Source organism: Cloeon dipterum, chromosome 3 (assembly GCF_949628265.1).
Source record: "Cloeon dipterum chromosome 3, ieCloDipt1.1, whole genome shotgun sequence".
Lineage (NCBI taxonomy): Eukaryota > Metazoa > Arthropoda > Insecta > Ephemeroptera > Baetidae > Cloeon > Cloeon dipterum.
Genome location: NC_088788.1, coordinates 19,705,166 through 19,729,775, shown reverse-complemented (window position 1 = coordinate 19,729,775; position 24,610 = coordinate 19,705,166). Strand labels below are relative to the sequence as shown.

Genomic DNA, 24,610 nt, shown 5'->3' with positions numbered 1-24,610 from the left:
CAATTATCATAATTCAGCGCAAAGTGTCGCTTTCAACACCGAATGACGCGGCTGACTGCACGACGACGTGCACTTGACAATCGAGTCAAGGCCGTGCATAATCCAGCTACTTTAATTGTGCATCTCGCTGGCGCACGTCGTCTCAGCAGGCAAAGCAGCACTGTTTGTTGTGCAAACATGCAGTTCGCTTTCATGCAAATTTATACCGAGCTGCTGTGCTGCAAACGGAATTTGTTATGAAAGCCCCATCTCAGGGAAATATTTGCTTGCCGCCTTCAAAAATTCTAATGGCTTTTCCACCCTCGTGCGCATCGTGCCTAGAAAGTTTTCCGCACGCACCTTTCAGAGAGCAAAATTTGGCAGTTCCATCGTGAGATGTTTGTATTTCAAGATGGAAAAGTATTCAGAAACATCTCTCTTCCAAAGCAAAGGACGTGCTGAAAACGTAAAGCTTTAATATTTAGTAGTTGTATTATTCATCCAAAATACATTGAATAGTGGCATAAAAATTTATTATGTGAGAGAGGGAAACTCCTCTAAAAGCAGTGTGACTCGTAAAAAAGACGTCACAAAAATCACATTCACTTTTGCTCTGGTATACGCCTTGATGAAGGAGGGAAGCTGTGCCGCCGAACAATTTTTCACTGCGGGTAGTATGCATACTACTTGCTACTTGCTGCATGAAAACAAAACAAAAAAATCAATTTCCACCTAATACGTTAAATTATATTAAACCCACTTGTAAGCAATCATATTATCATATTTTTGCTATCTTAATAAGATTCGAAAATAGTGCCGTATTTTGTACACTTCAAGTCATATAGTTGTTAATTTTTAGCTCTATAGAGAAAGCGAATGGAAAAAATACCTGCTTATTCAAATCAGATAAGTTTATTAGATATGAAGCAATTATCTGCTACTTTTCATGTTCATTACAGCTCTTTTATTACTTACAAGCTGATAAATGTGCCAGTGATTCGTACTAAACAGGAAAAGCAACACGTAACGAACAGAAAAGAACCAGGAAGAAGTTTCCTAAGCAGAAATTATGTGCAGCAAAATGCATAAATTAAATTCCGAGCAACTGCAGATGCACGTATGCAACGAGAGAAGGTCAGATGTGTCTCTGGCGCAATTAATTCAAGTAACTGCAGCACTCTCGCTGCTTTTCACTATCAGATAAAAGCGTTCCTCATTACTCCATGCGCATAATTTATTTCGTGTCAGCAATTCTGTGCACAAAATGCAAATGGTATGCACTGCAGGCAGCGAATAATTCAGCCTGGTTGAAAATTAATGCGCGCCCGTGCTTGTAATCAACGAGTTTAGACTCACTGATGACGAAGAGAGATAAAAAAATAAGTGTTGAGCGTTTTAAGCTTGGTAAACCAAATAAATGTTTTGTGTGCAGGTAATCTGTATATAAGAGTGTATACTTGTTACAACATTTAATATCAATTTGATTTTTCTTCTCTGCTATGTGCCATAACTACTCTTAATATTTAGATCGGTAAAATAAAATATCAATTTTCAAAGTAACCTTTCTATGTAAGTTGGCACAACGGGGTAAGTTGTATCAAAATTTAATTACGATATAAATTAAAATGCATCGTGTAAGGTCAAAATATAAAAAAGATAGTTATAAATGAATGTAGTTATATCTATTAAATTTCATGAGTTTGTGCTGAATTTTATTTACGAATACTTTCCAAGAATCCAAGTAAGTGATCTTTTTACTTGTTCACACTTTTGGGTTCTAATGCATAAGCACTATTTTAGTAGATAATGCATCATATCGAAACCCTCGATTATTAGAATAATAGCTTAACGATGGAATCCTTAACCTTTGGGCGCTGGCAGGGTGCAGGCATTTTTTTTGTAATTACTCCAGCAGAGAAGAATAGGCCGAGCGCAAATCAATTGTACTGTGAAAGCAGCAGGAGATGATATTACGCTTCAATTGCAGCTGGAATTCTATAGGAACAAATGATGTGTTGAAAGCCGAGTTTATGAGCTAAATGCTCACCCTCTCTCACCCCCATTGTTGTGGTGCATATTTCGAAATCGAAATAGCAGCTAAATCAATAGAGAACGAATCCAGCCGTAATAGGCAAGCGTCTTCAAAATTGCACTTCCTCCTAATTTTCTCATGCAATCAAACTGGCTATTTGTGTCATTTCAAGAAATAAATTGTTTCGGCAGTACGTTTAAATCAGTTAATACTGTGGTGTAAGCATGCAAAATACAGTAAGAGAAACACTAAGGAGTGAGAAAATAATTTTATATTGTATATATACAATAAAAGAATAAAGATTGAGCTGTTGTTCTTGTTTGAAAATTAAAGCTCAAGAGTTAACTCAATCGCATCAAACAGAACATGTATATTGCCTAGAGTTAAATATACTCAATAGACTTGGCTGATCCATGAGTTCAATATAAATATCAGACGGTTATAATTGAACGGCAGCATTTCCTACAGATGCCGCTTGCTTATTGTCCACAGGCGGAAAATCAATTGTTCACCACGACGCTAACGGAAAATAATGCAATGCTTTTTTATCGGCCACGTCTATTAATTTCTTTCTGCTTGAATGCAACGGCGAGACCTGATAAGCCTCTTCGATTCACTAGGGCTGATAAAAGTAGCAGGATGACGAGGTCGGTTTGCAGGAATGGAAAATCCATTCTCTACTGATGGAGGGGCCGCAGCACACGCCGCGATAACGCGAGAAACAACCAAGATTTCGGTGTCAAGTGAATTTTATTACATTTTTGTGGGGATAAAAGCTTCCGGTAACTTAATTAATTCTAGCATCTCGATCGCCGGATGGAAAACTCTTTGTTGGCTGACAGCAATTTTGCGATAAACAACTATAGTTCATCCTTGTCTTCTATTTTGACTGGTCCACGAGCTAAAAGAGTCAACTTTTATTGCAGTAGATTATGGCGAATTGGGTAACGGTCAGGTGTTGTCCGATCATTTAAAAGACAGTATTCCCCACACATGGTCTCAGGGCGATATCGTTATCCTGCAGTGGAGACGAGATTTAGGAACCTCCTCTGCTGGTATGAAATTTGACGACTTCAAACATGTGCATACCACGGCGTAATTGGTATACCTCCTATTTTATACGACGATTTTTCCTGTTCATGTTCCCCGGTTTGGAGTTGTTCTGGCCACGTCCGCAAAATATTCCTCAGCCTCAACACGATTTAAAAAATAAAATCTCTTAATATGTTTGGTGAAAGGAGTGTTTTTGTGGTGTGGCAGCATTTAGCCGGACAACAAACTGTTTACTGTCGACATTTGTTTGCAGAGGTCTCTCGTTTTTATTCAATTGCAAACGTTGCTGCATTTAAATTCGCAGGGACTAAGCAATATTTAATTTGTAGAGTGTCAGCAAAAAGTAGCCCGGCCACCATAAGCATCTGGTGGTGGACGCGGCGCTTTAACTAAGTACGTTGTAAAATCTGAGAGGTGGAATCGCGGCTTCTTTATACGCACGTAGAGCGTGGCCTAACGCGAGATAAGCACTTGCGAGAGTGCATAATTTGCACAGACCTAACGCCGGCCACCGGCCGACCCTCGACCAGCCTATTAAAACAAAAGGCGGCGCGTAAAATGGGACTGGAGAGCGGCCCGCGGCGCTTTCGCCGGCGAATTTTAATGCGGCGCCCGGCGGCGTCCTATCCAAACAACTCGGGCGTAAAACAAGACACAATTCCTCATGCGCGCCCTGCAAACCAACAAGTTAGTTTTCTCTGCCCTGCGCCCGATTAGCGGCGAAAATTCAACAAGTTCGGATGCACTCTCCATTTTTCCGCCAGCGAGCGTTGTTGGCCCGGCTCCATTACCGCCGCAGTAGCAGCAGCAACTAGCTACTTTTGATTTATGGTTCATGAACTGCGCTCTCGCTCCCAGCTGTTGTGTTACGAGTCGCAAAATTACACGGCGGCGTGTGCGCGATGATAAGCCTGCTTTGCTGCATTCTGCAGTTCACGGACGCCGCAGTTGTTCGCGCTAACTCAGTGCCAGTCGTAAATTTTTATTGTCGCGGCCGATACGCTGCGCTGGGCAGAAATGCGGCCGCAAAAAGAGAGGCGGTCAAAATCAATTGCGCATAGTTTGCCAGCAACGACCGTGCTTGCTCTGACTTTATTTGTAAATAGTCTCTCCACTATGGCTAGTTTATTTCCACTCGATTCGTGTTCTACCACTAAAGGAACCGTTTTTTTATTTATTAATCTCCGAGTGTTTGGTTCAATTGAATATTTTATCTAGGAAATTCCCCCGTAAAAAGAGTTTGGTTTTATTTAGTTCACAACGTCAGCGTTTACAGCCTATGCAAGATGATTTTCGTGTTGAACACAAATTAAACTTTGTAACATTTCCGTTTCAGTGAAAGCATTAGGCCCAGATAAAATCTGACTTTGGGTTTTGTGTACAACCATTTTGCCCGCTAATCGCATGCTTTTCAGGCGTCGATTCGGCTTTTTGTGCGGCGCGAAGTTTCGTTAAACACGCACGCACGCAAGGAAGGTTGGCTGCAGAGCAAATTAGCGCGCGCAAACGATTGGACTCATTAATCAAGCGGCCACGGCAGCAGCCAGTATCAAATTCATTAGGCGGCCGCAGCGGAAAAATGAATAATTGCCCGGCAACAATCCATCACGGCGCAGAGACTTAATTAAAAGCCGCTTCTGGAAAATAAGTAGGCAGAAAGACGACGGACGCGCGAGAGGACCAGCGCGCGCCAGCGAGGGAGGAAGAGAGGAGATGCGCCCTCGCGCGCACCCTACTCGACGCCTCCCTGCTTCCTCTCTGCTCACCTGAATGTGCACCACGCTCCCTGTTAACAAAATTAATGACCTCTTCAGCTCTCGACTCGCCAACCATGCCGAGATCTTTTAATAAACTCGCCTCTTCTCGCATAACACGAACGAACTCGCCGGAGCACGAATATATACATATTCTACTCACGATTATTAGATTTAAAAAATGTGCAAGTGATTGTTTTCGGCAATGACTTCTCTGGAGAAACCAGATTAATTTGCTGTGTGGATTGTACCATAAACTATGTAAATTAACAAATTTTCTTTTGGTTTATTGTTAGAGTTCGATCCTTAATGCGTGTTCTCGATTTTTGTATGGAAATGCATACAAATTTTTCGTCGTAACTCCCACTGTTTCCAGTTAATTAGAGAGGAACACAGCTATATTAACCGAAAAAACCCTTTATTTTGTGCCCTCCCAGCATAGGTGTATGCTGTAGCTAATCGCAATCCCCAAATTTATGTGCTGCGTATTAACCTTCCAGTTTAGTTTAGGGGAGGGCCGCACTATTATAAATACGAGAAGCAGCTTAAAACTTTTAATTATTATCATCTTTATTGTCTTTTGGCGAGGTCATACATCAGATATTGTTAGAATTCTACATATATGCCCCCCAATTTTAATGCTAATAAGTTACATAACTTACAAGAATTTCTTGATTTCCGAGTGACGTTGTAGCAAAACATGACACACTTTCGTCAAAGCCAATAACAAATATTAAATATATGTATTTTATCCATGTTTCTCAGTTCGCTTCTGTCAATTGCAAATTAGTCAGGAGTAATCTAGCTGATTAATTTCCACTGATGTTGGTACCATAAAGGATTCACTCTTCTATTTTTTATGTTTCTAGGAAAATTTGCAAATTCTTGAAAACAAAGAAAGATTTTGAGGCTGCTTCGATGTGTATAAACAACTAAAGATAGAATTGAACACTGGCATTATTCGTTTCAAATTGCCGGATCGCGTGTCCTGGTTAGTGACTCCTGAAAACAATTTTGCTAACACCAAAATCTAATTTGACAAATTTTGAACACGGATCATTCATCATATTTTGCATCAGATTCTTGCAATTGATATTTGATCTACATTTCTCCATGAGCAACTAACATGACATATTTTTATCAATCAATGAATTCTAATTTAAATGTTTCATCTTAAACTTAATTTTCTTTGGCTAAAACGGCTAATTTGGGCCAAAAAATCACTAAGCCTTAGAAAAAAAATAATTGCTATATATCGCAAAATATTTGGTTTACTTCTGAAACTGTCAGTATTTTCGTTATAAAAATATTTATTGAGACTATTATATTTGACAAATTATTGTTACCTGATTATTAATTGTATTTTGCCTTTATGGGTTTTTAGAACGACTAGTTTTTGGTGGAATGAAATTTACGCAATTTTCCAAGGAAACAATGTTTTTAGTGTCCCTCACCCAGCTTGAGGAATTTCGGGACACAAAACTCAGACGCAGACGTGGAAATGTGTAATATAATCTGTAAATTGTGAAGTGCACTGTATCATTTTCCAAATTTGTCGAGAAACAATTAAATTTGGTAGTAAAAAATATTCCTGAGACAGGTTTGGCCAAAAATTCAAATTTAATAACAATTATCCTACCCGTTTTCATATAGAATTAAAAAGGCAAAGCTCCTCTGAAATCATCTGATGAGCAATGTGACAAAACATTGAACAAGCAAATTTCTACTCAGGTGTGTCTGTTGCTTTCCACTTTGTGTGGCAACAGACCGCAGCCTTAACGAGCACCAAATTTCGGGCTTAATTTGCACAAAAAAGCCTCCCCTCTCGTGCCTGTCGCGAATTGCAAAAAATGGGACGCATGTTGCTTCGGCGCGGTGGCTGAAAAATGCGACGAGAGCAGTGAAGTTGGATGCAAAAGTTTGGCGCAGATAAGGAAGAGTTGCGAGGAGCGGCGAACTGGATGGTGGTATCCAGTTCGCTCCCGCCGTCTCCCGCCGGCTGCTTTGCTTGTGCTGTTGCCTTTAAACCTACAAAGGCGGAATGAAAATCGATGAATCCACTATCAATATAAAGAGCGGGCAGAGTTACACGGCGGGGTGTAGAGCTGCTGTGTGTGTACTACCTCTCTCGCCCTCTCGCTCTCGTTCGCTCGTTCACTCGCTCGCTCGCTCGCGTGGTCAATAATTTATCGCAAAACGCACCTCGCCGCGCGAGAGACTTACTTAGCAAAGGGTGAAAAGGCTGCCTGAGGCGGATAAAGAGGCCCATTCAGAGGCGCACACGCACGTCTCTTTCTGAATAAATACACAAAATAGCTGGCAGGTATTTTGCAGCTCTTTTCGTCTTGCAAAAAGCAGCTCCGAGCCTCGATCCCTCAGCACACTGAGAGCTGAAACAAACTCTCCTTTTCCTGCGCCGACACCGCAGCGCAAGAAAATTGAAATAAGCACCCTGTGCTACATTCCTGCAATATTCTTGGCTGTGCTTTACGTCATGTGCTCGTTATGCACATTATGAGATACTACATTTGTTTTCTTTAGAGAGCGTGAAAATTATGACTTGGGATTTTCTTTTTTGCAAGTCTAACTCCTATCTGGCCTACTTTTTAACAGTAAGTTTTCTTCAACGAAGTCTCTATAAAGGAGAGCTAACATACTTGAATACATAAAATCAGTTCAAGGAGTTTCAAATTTTGACATTTCAGTATTTAATCTTAAAATATTAAATAATATCGGTGACTTTGTTTTCAATTTTCATAACTCGACAATTTTTTTTTATTAAAATTTTAGTTTCAAAATTAAGTTTATTATGGGCTGGCAGGGCAACTCTGCCCCAAATCAGCACACATCCATAAAGTAATGAGACAATTATGTAGGAACAACATTTGGAAAGAAGATTTTAAGCTTTGTAGACTTAAATTGAAGGGACCCAATTAATCCGTTTGATTTAACATGTATTTTTTATTAATTTAAAAAACTAGTGAAACTCATATATTTAAATTATTTCAAATACACAATATTTTTTATCTGGTTTCCTTTTGAACCTTAATATTAAAGTGCATTGCTTTGTTTTGTAGTACTTTGATTTTTTCATATTCTCTTTACAAGTTGCGAACAAATTTTTGCTTTAAAAAAAATAAATTATTGTGACCTAAAAAGAGCTTAGCATTTAATGCAGATAAAATGCCAAAATATTTTATAGTCTGTTGAATATGTTGGGGCGAACTTTAGTCCAGTTTCAATAACATCAGAGCAACATATACAGTAAATGCAGTACCATAAAAGCCATTATTTCGCGACCTCACGGTAATGGGCATCTAGTCAAATAGTGAGCAATAAACCGGAACCTTTCTTTCATTGTGTTCCGAAGCAGAAAGCAGCCTTATCTGGGTCAATGGTGAGTGCAGCTCATGGCATCATAATTTGAAAGCATAAAAGCCGGCCATAAATTCCATGCAGAGTGCAATTTTCATATTTCACGCTCACGAGGAAATGTTTTTGTTCTAGCACACAAAAAGCCGCAAGTCCACACTACATTTTTTCCGTTGCGAAGTGTGGATTACATTAATGCTTAACTGTTCTTTCATACTGCACGCGTGTGGAACCGAGGGATGTGCCCGGCCCTCGCGAAAAGGCGCTAAAATATTCATTGCCTGACCTCTAGAACGAGGCAATAAAAAAGCAAGAGTTATTTCATTTCCCGAGGCTAATTTTACAGCATCTAATTACACGTTATGGTGTTGCGTGTGTTGAGCTTTGACCACAAAGTGCTTGCTCTCGTGCTGATACATTTGTCGATGGGGTTGCCAGCCGTGTAATGCGGTGCTGTTCTTTCCATGACAACAAGTTTAAAGAAACTTAATGCTGACAGTGAGCCAAGACATGCTGTAATTCACGAACTAAGCTAAAACCAGTGTACAATATTTGTTAGAACAGGAAGCGAATGAAAAATATATTATTACTCATGAAAAGCATTTTGAAACCCTCATAAAAATGTACTTCAATGCTCTTTGTTCGTTTTTTTTTAAATTACTTTTTTAAAATGGAGAAAAGCCTGCATCTCCCTTTGAAATCGATGACAAACGCTTTTCTCGCATGGCTAAAACTGTCGTTTTTATCATTCGTTGTATTTTTATGTAAATGTTAAGTCGGAAAGGTCTGGGAAACAAAAGTGGAAAAAGATGTAGCCATTATCTGCAGCATTTGGCTGGAACGCAAGTCCCATGGGGGACAGTGCCAAAGTGGCCACTGGAGCCGTTTTGCATGACATTCCTAGTAACATTTGTCGTCGTCGAAAGTTCAATTATTGCGCGGAAAATACACGGCTTTGGCAGCCCTACAGTGGAACAAAGAGTTGCCTCGCGCGTAGCAACAAAAAGCATGAAAATATTTATACTCTTTCCGGGGCAACGATCGCAATATTTTCGGCCGGGTACGATTAACCCTTTCGCCTGACACGCGCACATAATTTACGAGCTTAAATAAAAGCAACAAGGCCGCGCGCGGCTTTTTACAAATGTATGCAGCGCCGGGCCTGTTGAATGGGTTTTGTGCAACATTTTCTCTGTCTCTCGCATACGACACAGCTACTTGAAAATGAAACGGCCCATTTATTGGGCAGCAGGGCCTCTTTAATAAGCCCCTCGCTGCGTCGTTCGCTCGAATAATTTCATGAGACGCACCTTTTTTGCTTTCCGAATTTATAGGCGTCCGCCGCTAGCTCATGGACGCTATGAGTTTTGAAATATGGGGCGACGAGTGCAGCAAGTCTTTCCTTTTTCCATCTCGACCGCCACAAGCAGCAGCCATTTTTCAGCCGCGCCTAATATATTTTATCGCGGTGTGTGCCGCAAGAAAAGAGGAGCCTCCGCCGTTTTTGCACACCAAAAGAAACAAGCGGGGCATTTTTCAATCGGCGCCCCGAGGAAATATGGGAAATGACCGCAGTGAGGAAATGGATATTGCATATTCTCCTCCCCCGCTTTTCATATCGCGTCCCGGCAAGAAACGAACAAGTGTTCCGCCTTGCGTTTCGAGCGAGTTTAGATGAAAAAGCTTTTACAGCAAATTGCAACTTCAGCAAAATGATTTCTAGGTTTATTTGAAACCGTCAAAATGTTGCTAGTATTAATGTGAGGGTGACCCTGCAATTTGAATTCCCATTTTAAATTAATGAATAGAGATTATTTCGAATAAATAAAAATGATGAACCTTGTGAGGGAAAAATCAAGTCCAATCTATTCAGTCCTCACCAAAAATATTCCGAGTCTGCTTGGGAAATATTAAAAAGTTGGTTTTGAGTAATTTTTGAATAATTTTCTATACAAAGAAGAACAAAATTTCGATCTCAAAGATCAAAACGAGATCAGTTAGCTAATATGTGTTTTGGCCTCAACTATTTTTATATTTTCCACACAATATTTGGTCGACAATGTGTCATTAGCAATATTTAAAATTTTGTTGGAGAATAGACCCTTTATGGGGCGTTCCAAAATATTCCACTCATTAAGAAGGGCATTAAGTATAAGCACGTGGACTGTATTATGGAACGCATTGCTCTAATTTCATTTGCCTTGGTAATGCAGGCTTTTGCCAAAGCAGCGAGCGGACTCATTGCACAGCGGCACAAAGGGCTTCTGCATTGCAAAATTCCCATCCAAAAGTGTGCTTTCAACTCTGCAAGCGCCGGGTTGCCTCTCTTTCTCTCGGCAGTGGTCGCTCGCTCGGTCGCTTTTCATTAAAACGGATGGGAAAACACAATTTGAGAAAAGTTTGATTAAAGCCCGGCGAGTGTGTCAGGCGGGCGGGCAGGCAGCTCAAGAGCAGACACCTTTTTGTTCGCTGACGGCGCCGCGATAAAGAGTTTACAGCCGGGCTAGCCGTAAATCTGACTGCGAGCGCACTTTTCAATTTCCCACAATCTCTACGTGTCCTATCTTATTAGACAGTGGCGATTTATGCAACGTCGTTAAAAGTTACAGGAACCATCTCGTGGTAGGAAAACACAAATTGTTACATTCTAATTTCTCCAGCTCTGGAATTTTCACTGCTAACAAAGTTTTGCAATTTTTATCATCACAAGTGTAAAAGACTAATCTTCAATCTTCATTGATTTTTGTAATAACAAATTTATTTCATGATATAACTGGTTTTTTCGCACTACCCACTGATTATCCTGAATAGTTTTTTTATTGAAGAATAATTACAAAGTTGCTTTGTCAAGGATATAAATAAAACGATTAATTATTGAAGGTGTACTGTGGTTAAAATTAGAATTAGTTAAAGAAATATGAAACATATTATGACACGATATTTCCAAATGCAATTCATAAATCTATTATGCAATATTAGAAAAATAAAATTTTAGATCCAACATAAAGGGAGGCGCACAGGCACTGACTGGCCACTTGCTGGTTTTCGCACCTTTCCACCGGCTTTAGGGACAAATTTCTGGCGTTTCAATGAAAGGAGGCAAAAAGATGGCCACATTGGGCCCAAGCTCCTCCACTCAGGCCAATGAATGTTATCCGCTCGGCAATGTTACTGGGACCTGGTGAGCTCATAGCCCACGGGATGTACTGATTGTTAGCAGAGGTTAAAAATATGTCATTGAGTTATTTTGCTTTCCTTTGATTAAAACAAGAAGCATTTTGCTAAAATATTTTCATTCATTTAATGTTTCAAAATACAAATTCAGTTTCAATATTTGTAGATTTGACACAGTGTACCTTTCTTGTTTTTCCTGAACGTGTATACTTAAAACATTTTGCTTGAATTTTATCGCACCTAATTCTTTTTTATATACCTTTGATTCTCATTTTACTTCGATCCATGTGGTTTCAGCATTCAGGGATTCCGCACATTGTAAAAAGACAACTGCTCAATTTCAAACGGCTGACCTCCTGGCGCAAACAATTTGTGTCTGGCGGTGTCGTCTGAAGCAGGCGGCGTAATCAATTTAAACGAGACACCGTCTCTCTCCTCGCTTCTCGTGTTGGAATTCAGCGACATATATTTAACAAAGGAACAGATATATTAGAGCGCAGCACGCTCATCATTCCTCGCGCGCGTTCTCCGCAGGCCTCAGCCGGCAGGTTCGCTGCAGAATGACAAACTTTTAACGAGCCTTGGTCCAACTTTTCCAAGACAATCGCTTCACTCCTCAGACTAGGGTACTGCTTGCTGCTGCTGCTTTATTGTGGCGCACTATTGACTCCTAGGTAGAGACGCAGGCATCGACTTTTCTTTTCTCACACCTCTGACGACACACAATGAAATGTGCAGAATATTCTAACGGTGATTTAAAATTTAAATTAGATTTAAGAAATGCATAATTATATAGTTTGAAACCCATTTTTTAATTACGATTTTTTCATTACTGCATCTCTTAATTTATCTTGAGATTAATTTTTGTCATTGAATTACGTTTAGATATGGATGGATATATCTACATCCAATTTGAATGAATGGAAAGGGAAAAAATATCAGTTAACAATAATAACTTTGAATAGTTTTTTTTTTAAATTAAAATTATTATGGATATGAATTTATATATTATGTTACCTTTCAAGGCAGAAAAAGGACATCTTTCTATACAACAAATTATTCTTCCTCGTGGCAGAACTAATTCAAATGCTCTCGAAACTTTCGTTATTCCTCTACATCAATTTGAAAGATTGTATTCATCTGAATGGACTTCCATACTCAGGAACTTGAACCTAGATCTTACCGTGAAATCAAATTTTTCCATTTGCCTTTTCTATCTTCACATTTTCAATGTGACCTGTCATGTTGGGAAAATAAAGCATTCACAAATTTGAGAGCTTACCAAATTTATTCAATGATGAGGTGAAAATTAGCGTGGAAGGAGTCGCAGCTGGAATTTCCTGAAAAACGAGAGGGAAAAATCGATGGGGTGAGTAGCAGGCGGTGGCATTGTGAGCGGTCGGGCTACACAAATTTTAAGATACTTGACAAATAATCGTCGGCTTCCTGCGCTTCGCCTTTAATTTGACCGAAGCGTCTCTCTGACTCGCAGGGGCTGCGAATCGATTTTCTCCATGCTTGCGTACGTTCGAATTTGTGTTCCTCGGGCTGACATGTGGGGAAAAAGTGGCAAATAATGCATCACTTGCCGCGGAGAATGCATTGTGGTTGACAAAGCATATTTCAGCCCTAATGACAAATACCTCTGGCAGACAGATCTTGTGCTGCCAACGACCAAATAGTAATTTCTCGTCGCCCAGGCAAAAACGGCTGACTCAATCAGTCATTTTCACGCACGCCAAACATGCGAAACAGGCTGAAAAAGCGGACGAAATTAATGATGCCGAGGAAATTCGCTGCTTTGTCTGTTGCACGTTTGCTTTTATCGCACAATGTCGTTACGCCTTTTTTCTTCCTCTAACTGGATTCTCTTTCATAGGCTGTTTTTTTTAGACAACCGATGTGGTACACAAGATTTGTTTTAATGCCACGTGGCCAACAGATCCATTGAGGAAATTAAAATGACGTTATGTCTTGTATGCTCCTCTAAATATACATCATACAAAATTGTATCATTTATTCATTTTTTCTTGGAAAGTAAATGACAAGAAATTCATTGTTCTGTGGGGATACCATAATTTAATTAGATTCCCTTTTAGATTATTACATTGACGTTTGACTTGTACTAAAATTGAATAGGTGCATGATTGTGCAAAATCTAGTAACTTGCGTCAAAGAAGGGACGAGCCTGCTTTGTGACCTTTAGATCCTTCATAACGACGAAGCAAAGTTAAGGTGAAGCGTTTTGACTTGCTAATCAAGAGGTTCCAGAAATAGTTCCAGAGCATGAAAGAGGGCCGCATTAATTCCTCAAGCGTTTTGCCCTCAAAATTGCGCTATATTAATGGATGGAAATATTTGCACTTTCAAGGCTTAAGCAGTTCAAGTTAATGACTAGATGTAAAAGAAGAAGAAACTCTCACCATAGTTCAAATTTCAACGCTGAATTGTTTTATTTTTCATCCGATGTATATACGTCATCAAGGGATTTTCTTTTAACGAGGTTTATGAATATGTTTCATAGCTAAATATTGTTTTATAGCGCAATTATTACGATATCAAAATATTTTTAACTCTTTATAGGCTTTTGTTTCCAAATTTAATTGCGGATAATATTGGAATTTAAATATCAATTCAAGCAGAATCAGAATTTAACACATTTTAACCCTTCAATTAACACTTCCATTCCATTTATGCAAAATTCTCTACTCCAAGTCTGAGAGCTTGGGCTACAACCTTATATTTCTACATGAGAGCTGTAAAATGAAAGAAACCCACCTTCAACATCGACTAATTTCACATATTCTTAGCTAAGATCCTGCTCGCGATAATCAGAGTAGGGGAACATAATCGCCGCATGCACGCTAAAAGGATTATTCAAGCGGAATATTTTAACGCACATTCGCAGATCCAACCCTTCAGCGAACTCAACAGCCAAGTCGGCAAAAAACACAAACGCAGGAACTTGTTGCGCAAATTTTTCATCCGCAGCAAATCGCATTAAGGGCGCGTGAGAGAGAAAGGCTGCTCCCAAGTAACTCGATTCACTCTCGCGCCCAGCGCTGCCATAACAAAGCGCAGCGGCCAAATATTAATTTAAATTATACGGCCGCGCACGCAGATTTACGACTTGTTAATTGTCGCAACACATGTTTCCAAAGGCAGACTAATAAATTTGCCGAGCACCCTCACTTCCCGAGAGAGGAAAACGGCTCGAAAGGATCTGAGCCCCGCAAAATTACGGCCTCTCTAGTTACCTGGCACGTAACGAGAAAGCCCGGCGTATGCAAACAGAGGGCAAACACCCACGGAGACACGGAACAATGGTTTATTGCAATTTTCCAAGCCGGAATTCCCCAGAGCACAATGGATAGATGCTATCATTCACAAAAAGTGGAGCTTTTCATTTCTCGTTTCCCGCCATTGAAGCTGAATTTAATTCCATTTGAGGCTCACATTCATTCAGAAACATTTTAGCAAATTATATTCTAGCAATCAAGTTAATAAAAGTTTTGACCTATTTTGAACAATAATTGTATTTTTAGAATTAATTTTTTTCTAACGAATTGAATAGCAATATATACTCTTTCTTTAGAGATTAAATGCTTTCAAATAATCAATTAGTTAAATGAGACAGTTAAGTTGCAACTGATTCCTTTGTGTAATAAAATCTGCTACTCGTTAGAAAGGGAAATAGTTGCCGCGATTAATGAATAAATTAGCTACTAGAATGAATGGACAAAACGAAGGCGTGAAGTGTTACGGCATGAAGCGGGCGCACGCGAACAGCGAATTAATTAATAAAACACACTGTTATCTGGTCTGCCGTGCGGCTCTGCAAATATAAATTAATTCGCACTTACTTGCAATTAGCAGCGACTCGATTTATTGCGTGCCGGCTAATTTGCTCTCGGCAACTCGTGGCCAGCACGAGAAGGGCAAATTACACCGCCCGGCCGGATTTAGCTCCATTGTGCCACTGCGTTGTTTTAGCCCATGCAATTTAGTTTTAGAACGAAGAAATTCCCGCTCAATGTACACACCGTTCCAAAGAAGGGAATTGTTTGCTGCTGAAAATTTGTATCAATTTTGTTTAATATAGGCTAGCTCGAGCCACATCTGGTGCCCTGTTTCGTGAGATTTGCCAGGCTAATGAAACGGCACCAGATGTCTCCAAAACTAGTTCACAGTAAAAGAGTGACAGCTGGGGAGGAGAATGCTCTTGATTTCACTGGATTGCAAGCGAAAATATCGGTGCTTGCTTTCTTTCTAATGAGACAAACAGTTTAAATTGAGCTGGTCACTTTTCATTCACCAACACCAAACATTGGAGTCGTTTTTAACGAGCTCCGCGAGCGGCGAATAAAGCCTGAAAGCGGTTCTAATTATTTCCAAGTCCTTTTCTTTGTTTCACCGGAGGCCTCCTAGTGCAAACACTTAATAAGATCCAAAATTTCTCCGGTGCAGCTCGTTTACGTCGGCCGTAAATAAGGCACGCAGCGAAAATAAAACCACATTAGAGGAAATTGCACGCCATGCTCGAGCTTCTTGCACGCGGATGGGCCCATTCCGAGGAAGGGGCCCATTAGACAAAATTAAGGCGCAGTTTTCGCGTTGGCGCACACGAGGTTCATCGCCTCCGTTCACGTCGGTTTCGCTCGCCTGCCTGCCAGTCTGCCTGCTTGCCCAGGGGGTGCACTGCGCACAGCACGCATCGGACACAATATTCCGTCAAAGTAGCGCAATACCCGTGAAATGCGGCCGCCTCAGAAGGGGGCAAATGCACGGTCACGTTTGCGCCAGGCAGCAGACGTCTCTCTCTCGCGCGCGCCGAGAAACTCGATTACAGCAGCGGCAGCAGCAGCCCGGCTATCTGCTGAGATGCAGCATTTTATTTCCCCGACGTGCCGAGGAAAACAGTTATGCGGCGGAAAATCTCAAAGGCCTATAAAAGAGGCAACCCGCATCAAGTAGGCATTCAATTTCGCAGCAAATTGGATTGGCCCCGCAGCAGAGATTTGGAACCGTCTGCGTCATCGGTTCCACACGCCAGCGCAACTGACACAGTTTGCGTAAATAAGGCCAACGGGAGTAAGCACGTCGCAATTTAAATGCCACTGTTCCAGCCTCCCTAATTTGGAGTGACACGTTTCTGCGTTTCCCTTCTAAGTCGATTGAAATTTGTCGGTTTGAAACAATTTATATTGTGTTGCTTGTTCTACAGTGACATCTTCCATTGAAAATATTTGGAAACAGAGTAATTAATACTGTTAATTTATTGTTCAATGTGGCGGAAATTAATAAATATTCAAGATTCGAAGAAAGAAAAACAAAATGAATTACTTAATGGGCAGCTGGGAGCAAATTTTGAAGAAAAATTTGGCACATCTATGTACTGGACAGCACAATATATCTTACTCAGAACTAATCAGTAGTACTTTACCTGCAAAACAGAATACAACTGGTAGCAGGAAATCTTAGAAATGCTGAGTATGATAAAAAAAATTTAATAGTGACGAATTTAAAAAAAAATACTTCCTGACCTCCCTACAAAAATCATCCCCTGAAAAAATCATATTCCCAAAGAACCATCCTCTCTTCAAAGGCTGAAAAATCTTCTTTCGACATGAAAATAACAAATAACTAGAAGAAGGAAAGCTTGTCCTAAAAGTTAATTGGAGATTTTCCATTTTGTATTTCTCACACTGATCTAATTGCTTTCTTAAAAAATAAATGTACGATATATATATAGCTTTGAGTAAAATTTAAATTTCAATCAAAGACTGATCCTTTTTGTTGAACATCACATTACGTGTAATTAGAGTTTAAATGAGAGGACCAGTTCTAACCAAAAATAAAACGCAAACATAAATTTACAGCTTCTTCAGTCTTGTTGCCAAAGTGGACTAATCTCTCTTGAGAAAACAAGAATGTTGAACCATCTTAAGCCAAATTCCCTAAAATTAAACAAACAAAAAGAAAACAAATTACTCTCTAAATGCGTGTTTATGTTGTTCATTCTATGCGAGCTTAGAGTGAAATATTTGCATTGTAACCCCAAAATTGAAATATAACCTGTGTGAAGGTATTTATGATAGCTTACTGATCAAAGAGCCTTTTTTGATGCAACTAAAACCATACTCAAAGTTGAAATTATATCTCAATTTTACTCGAATTGAATTACAAAAAGAAATGGATGTCGGTGCAAAAAGCAATTTAGTCACGTTTTCAATACTGAAAAGCGAGGTGCATCTCGACATTTTTACGGCCATAGAGAAGAGAGATAAGTCAGTTTTCAATCCTGCGGGATCAATTCACCATAACGCCGAGCTGCCGACAGCATTTCTAAATCGCTCCTCCGAGCATCGTTAACAAGTGATAAACGCCAAGCCGCTTCGCCGCAGCGGATCGAAAATTTGACGATGTGCCGCTTTCTGGTTGCAGATATCGACGCTGATCAGCCACCACAATGAATGCACGTCGGCGGGCGGATTGGGGGTCACCTCTGCCAGGGTGCTGCGGGCCGTCGCCAGGGTGGGCCAAGCGGTCAACCTGGCGGTCGACAGGTTCGTCACGGTCGGCGAGACCATCGCAGACGACAATCCAGAAATCAGGGATGACATGTACGAGTCGTGCAAAGAAGCTCGGGCATCAGGTAAATGTTCTTCTTCATACAACACTTCAAAGAATTGTTTATATTTTATATTAATTAATTAATTAATTAATTTAATATTTAAAATATAAGTTCCTGTTTCCGTTTATTGAACTTCAAAGCTCCTTAATGATAAATAAAAGAGTATTGAAATTATCTTAATGATGCGTGTCCCATTCCTTAACATCTTCTGCTGCTACTCAAAGTTTTGATGAAATTGTCTCAATTTTATTTGATTGTTTAACCCCCCCACCCAATTTTTAAAGAGTTAATTTATGCTTTGAATCGTTATGCCAAAAATGTTCTGGAAATACGCTGAGGAGGAAAATGGAGAAAAGAATGACGGAAAGACATAAATTCCCGGTATTAAATTGTCTGGCAGCTTTCTCAGCATCACTATCAATTACGAGGCATCAAGATTAATCGACCATATCGCAGCGGCTGTCATTCCAATCTTCCGTCTTGTCTTCCTTAATAATTACAAAAAGAGGCAAAAAGAAGTGGCTGCCTCGTGCAAGATTAATGAATAACCTTAGCAGATAGGAAAACAATTAAGCTCGCGCGCCGAGTGGCGAATAAAGTTTTTATGAAAATGTGTCCATTAATAAAAACGGCGGCTTGACAAATGGTCCTCTTTGTTGCAGGGTGTTCCATTGAGAAACTGTGTCAGGTGGCGATGACGGATAGTCTGACGGACCGAGGCTCGGTGGTCCGGGCGGCCAGGTGTCTGCTCGGCTCGGTCACCAGGGTGCTGCTGTTGGCCGACATCGTGGTCGTCAAACAGCTCCTTCTCGCGCAAGACAAGGTACGCATTTGAATTTCAAAGCCTCTCACAGTAGCCGAGAAGCGAATTTGCATTCCAATACCCGTGGGAATTTCCGCAGCTTTCGTTTTAGCACACTAACACTGCAAATGCACCTGAGCGGCCCATTTGTTATGGGACTTGTCAGAGATATGACATTTTTTACCTCGACATTTACATTCCGCGCATTCTGCAGAAAAATATAATTTATGACGTAAACATCTGTGATGCTATTTTTATTTCTGCAAAACATTATATTATTCCAAATTTTTTAACTCGAAATTGCTGCATGAAAAAAAGGAAGAGAAAATATTTTAAGCTTTCATGAACAAGAGAGAATGGCTGTTTTGGCCCTATAGCAAAATAAAATCAACAATGCATTTAACTACAAGAGGATTTTTGGTTGCCTTTAAAAAGGATGCAAATTTTTCATCCTGTGGATGTGTGTTTCAGGTTGCCCGTTCGTTAGGCAGGTTAGAGGGCGTGAGCAACTTCACAGAGTTCGTCAAGGCATTTTCGCAATTTGGCGCAGAGATGGTGGAGCTCGCACACCTGACCGGGGACAGACACAACGACCTGAAGGACGAGCGGAGACGGGCGCAGATGGCAGCCGCGAGACAAGTGCTCGAGAGGTCCACCATGATGCTGCTCACGTCGTCCAAGGTGCGCCGGCCTTCTTTTATGCCCAACACTAAATATTTTACGGCCCGGTTTTTTCCCGCACTGACCCAAACAGCAGGCGGCGAAAGTGTCTCTTTCGTCTCGCATTGCTCTTTTCTTTTTGTGTTTGGCAAAGTTTTCGTATCCAACGCGCATCTCGGAATTGCGGAAGCCGCAGAAGCTTTGAGTTTTTCGGCTCTTTGCAGAGAGATAAAGAATTTTGGTCGATCGCCCAAACTGCCCTTCTCTATAGAATGGTTCCATTTTTTAGGACGGCAACGCACATTCAGCTTTCTATCTTTGGATCCTGTATCATAGACTAAGTAAATTTCATGCAACACCTCATTCTGGAACCATTCCAAGCCTCAAAATCTAAAAATAACTATTCATTTTACATGTATAATAACTTTAAAACAACACGACAATGTGAATTTTTCCTTAACGATCCACAATATTTTATATTGCAATTTGAGGAGTTTCTGTGTTAGAAAAGTGAAGTGCGCTTTCTAATTTTAAATAACCATTTTTTAATTACAATAAATATTTATAAATATAGTTTAAAGTAGTGTAAAGTGTGTACTTTATACGACGCTAAGAATGCTAATCATGTTGTTGGCACTTCAACGATCACATTGTTGCATTAAGCAAAGTGCGATTTTTCGCGCACGTGTCATTAATCGTGGCTTAAGCAAACACAAAAAGAACGAATCCTCTTTTCGGCACGTGCTGAAGCAAGCTTTTAATTAGCTCGTGCACATTCAACGCAGCTGTCGGAGTCATGCAACCTGCTTGCAAAAGGTAACCAGCGGGTTGCATAATCAGTTTGCCAGTACGAAAGTGGCTCGTGTTGTGTGTGCGTCGGGCGGTGAACAAGCTAGCGAGCGAGCGTCAAACGTCGAGTGGACGTGTCGGCTGCTGCACGTCTGCACTCGAGGGAATTGCCAAGCCGCTGGAATGCAATTTCGTTGCACCCGACGAGAGACGTGACCGGCGTGGCGATTGCGCTCGGCCTTTTCGCTCTACTGATCAAATTGCCAATCAAGGAAATAAAGTTACCACGCAAGATTTATTTAGCATCGGAACGATGTTGGAAAAAACACTCTCAACTTGGCTAGCATACGCTTTTTCCAATCATAAAAACTGTTGATTCTTTTTTCACAAATTAATTATTTGAACTGTGAAATTTGCCCGGTCTACTTTTTTTGTAAGCATTCGATCGTTCATTTTTTACTTTTTGGAACATCAAATAAGAACGAATCATTCCATTTAAGCCATTGAAAGCCACCATATAGACACGTAAAAGAACCATTTAGGGCTGCACAAATTGGTGGAGGAGATATAAATAAACACAAATTATTATCAAAATCAAATTGTACTCGCTAACAGAAGATTAAAAATTATTTTTTTACCTGACAACCTTTACAAAACTATGATTGTTAACCCATTTTGGTACTGTGTGAATTCAGACGTGTTTGCGACATCCAGAGTGCCTGAGTGCCCGCGAGAACCGCGACACCGTTTTCTGCCAGATGCGTAGAGCGATGGACCTCATTCATTACGTGGTCAAGGACGGCGTCCTCGACTGCGCGGCTCAGGTGTCTGCCGCGGCCGCGGCGGCAAACTCGGCAGACCCACTAGGTAGCTTTCAGGACCACCAGACTGCGGCTGAAATTGCTCACAGATCGGCTGAGGTAAGCTTCTATATACAAGATTTTACTGTCTGTTACTCGTTTAATTTTAGACTTAAATGTGTGAGATTTTTTTACATAATATTCTGCATCATCTAAAATGACCAGAAAAGCAGAATATTTGCAAGGAAACACCAATTTTATATGATTTAAAAATTAATTGAATTGAAAGGAATTTGTAAAAAATCAATTTGTTAATTTATTTTTTCTTTTGCCTTATCTTTTCATGCCTCATTCGTTTTCTAGATTGCCCAGATTGCTATAAAATTTCTAAACCGGAATCAAAATTTTTGTAGGAGGACTGGGACGCGAGTAGGACAGTAGTTGGTGCTCTGCGCCACTTTGAATCGTTAATTGAGCTGACAAGATTGACAGCAATAGGGAGCAGCTCCGCGGTGACGGGTGGAGTCGGCACCACGAGAGAGCGACTCGCGGGATCTCTGGAGCAGGCCATCGAGAGGTGTCAGGACTTCACGGACTCGGCCTACACCAGCCACGAACACAGGGAAAACATCCTCATGCTCTGCGATCGCGCCAAAATGGAGCTTTCGCAGTTGCTACGCAACGGGCTAATTGTGAGTTACTCGTTTTCATTTCAAACATCTCTGGCGTGAGTTTAACTTGCATTAGGCCGCGCTTTTGATAAAGTCCTGCTACCTTACATATCTTTTGAACGCGTGGTATCCAGCTAAATGTTATATCATGGGAAACTAACAACTCTAAAATCGTAAACGATGCTTGAAATATTCTTCCTGGACTTAAATTTTTCAGCGAGCAACCATTTCCAAAACAAATTGCAGGGATAATTTAAATTTTGACACATTTGATGAATTTTAGAGGTTAAAAAAGGTAAAACTTCCAGATTGAATTTGAAAGTTGTACATACAATTTTTTGCTGCGACGGCAAGTACAAGTAATGAATGAACTGAGATAAGTGCAAAGAGATGCCAGAATTATTAACCTTACTCTTGCAAAATTCTGATATTTTTTACTCTTCACATTCAAGCAGGAAAAAAATTCCAGTCCCAATTTTGAACTTTCTTCCATTTTTCGACGTACAATCTTGCTTAGTAAATTAGTTTATTATCCCACCGATCAGGATAAATTTCCCTATTAGTTAAATTGGAATTTTGGCTTCACTTTTAGCATTTAGAAGAGCATCAAAAATTTACAAAGACCTCGTCACAAAACTATTGCATCATTTAAGTGTAAGAAGCCCGGCGGAAAATTCACAAATGATGTGCTGAGGGGTCAAAAAGAGCCTTGACCCCATGCAGCAAGCTTTTACTTGTCTCTCGCTCTGTTTAACAAGCCTTGCTGCCGACTTTTGATATATATCCCGGTGGCCGAGGGAAAGTTGGAATGCAAACGACTTATTACAAGGCAAACATACAAGTCGCTGGAAAAGAAGCGAACCAAAAGGAATCCTAATGAAGTCAAGGCTGATGTGCTAATGCGGCTCAGCACTCTCCCACAGAGGAGCCCAATTTATCAAGGACGCCTGTGGGTGTCGAGATAAATTATCGCATTTGGAGCTCACAGCCGGTTAATTCGCCGCCATTCTGGGTCAAATCACGCGCTTCCCTGGCGCAGCGCCGGATTAAATTTTATGCGTTTGTGTATCGACTGCGTGAGCCGGCGAAAGCCGCCTGAGCTGCTTATTTTCTCAGCACGCAGCCCGAGAAACGGCTTCCCGCTGCACACTGACTGCGAACACAAACACAAAATATGACTAACCCTGCTCAAGATTACGCAAACCCCGGATCGGCATTACGTGACTTAACCACACGCTGCCGGATCACATAAATAATACGTATTTGTGTAATGTGTCCATCTTTGTGACGTAATTTATTGTGGAGCTTGTGAACTTTGCCCAGCTCTGCAGTTCATACACTCCTAATCAGGATACAATTTTATGCATGCCCAAAATATGCAAAATTTCTCTGATAAAAATGATCCAAAAAATAAATAAAAACTTAAAAATAAGTATAGAGCTATCTTCTCCTTAAAACTAATTAAATTAATATCTTTCTATATGATCGAATTGTCCGCCCTGTTAAAATTCTGGTGGATCCACGTTTGTTCAAAATTAATCAGGTCCAACATTTATTTCAGTATTATTTAAAAAATCTAGCTGCTCAAGGTTTGTTTGTTTTAATGCCGCAGTTGGATGGACCGCAACAGACTGCCCAGATGGATGCCAACGCAGACATGGAAGGCAGTCTGCAGGACGTGTTGCGGACGACGCGTGAGCTGCGGGCCCAGCTGCAGGCGACCACCCATGCACAAAGTGCAGACCTGGGCAGCGTGGCGAGGGCGGGGGTCGAACTCATGTCCTGCGTGCGAAACTCGGCCCTCGCCTCAGACACAGAGAGACTGGAAGAGGCCTCGGCCAAGTTTAGCGAGCACCTCGAGCATGTTTTAGAGGTGACAATTCTTTTCTCTATATTCTATTTTCTTTGTGCGCGCACCCGTTCTCTTTCTTAGCTGTCTCTGACATCTGCAATCCATTTAAAAGTGCTGAACCATTCTTTTTAACTTCTGAGAAAAATTTCGAGTGATACGAGTTGTTGACCTGGTAGAATTTCATTTAGATATGTCTACTTTAATCTTTTCTTTTTGTCATTTTCGAAGCTGTTAATATTTTTTGCCTTTCACGCTTTCTCTCGGTTTGACAGATATGTAAAATGCTGCGGCACGTTGCCAGCACAGACGCCTTGCAGGTGTCGGCAAAGTACACGGAAATCAACCTACGAATTTACGGACCTCAAGTGTTGACTGCTGCTCATACGCTGGCTTTACATCCTACCTCAAAAATTGCCAAAGAAAACCTCGAAGGTAAACTTATTTTCCTTCCAACTCTCCAAAATACACACAGAAAACGCCATTCCTCATATTCAGCTACGCGGCAATCGCGCAGAACAACGGCGATAGAGTCACTGTAAATCAAAATTCCATTTCTGTTTTCCTCGCGTTTATCATTTTTGCTCGACTACACGCGATGAATCACACCACTTTGCCATTTATAACACCGATGCTGCCGGAATAAGTGGAATGAAAACTCTAGAGATGAAACAGCGCGTTGTTGACATCCCTTTCGTTCTCCGCTGTGTTGTTCGTCGCGCACGCAAACTTGCTCTCTCCACGATGCATGCTCACATTCGCCGCACAAACTTTCTCTCTATCTATGATGTGTTTTCCTGCTCTCTGCCATCGGAATAGCTATTGTCAGAGCAAACTCAAGAGTACATACAAACGCACTTTTTGCCACTGCCGACACCGTGATAAATTATTTATTGTTATCATTGCCTACTGCGCGTCTGACGAGGCAACTTTTGAGGAGTTCTGGCGTCACTGCGATTTCTCTATACTGATTAACGACGATAACTTCCTTTCCAGAGCTGTACTTTTTTCCTGAGTAAAAACATCTAGTGTCGTCATAAT

At 40.7% G+C, this 24,610-nt stretch overlaps 1 protein-coding gene across 3 annotated transcripts in view; it reads left to right on the top strand.

The window, feature by feature from the left end:
* The window catches only part of alpha-Catr (alpha-catenin related), a 44,569-nt gene that overhangs the window by 11,170 nt on the left and 8,789 nt on the right, over positions 1-24,610 (top strand). For all 3 annotated transcript variants that reach the window (XM_065486888.1, XM_065486890.1, XM_065486889.1), the window contains exons 2-8: positions 17,809-18,019; positions 18,661-18,821; positions 19,272-19,481; positions 20,945-21,169; positions 21,463-21,741; positions 23,333-23,593; positions 23,845-24,004. In XM_065486888.1, the coding sequence (XP_065342960.1) occupies positions 17,809-18,019; positions 18,661-18,821; positions 19,272-19,481; positions 20,945-21,169; positions 21,463-21,741; positions 23,333-23,593; positions 23,845-24,004 (1,507 nt within the window). The remainder of the gene's footprint in view (positions 1-17,808; positions 18,020-18,660; positions 18,822-19,271; positions 19,482-20,944; positions 21,170-21,462; positions 21,742-23,332; positions 23,594-23,844; positions 24,005-24,610) is intronic.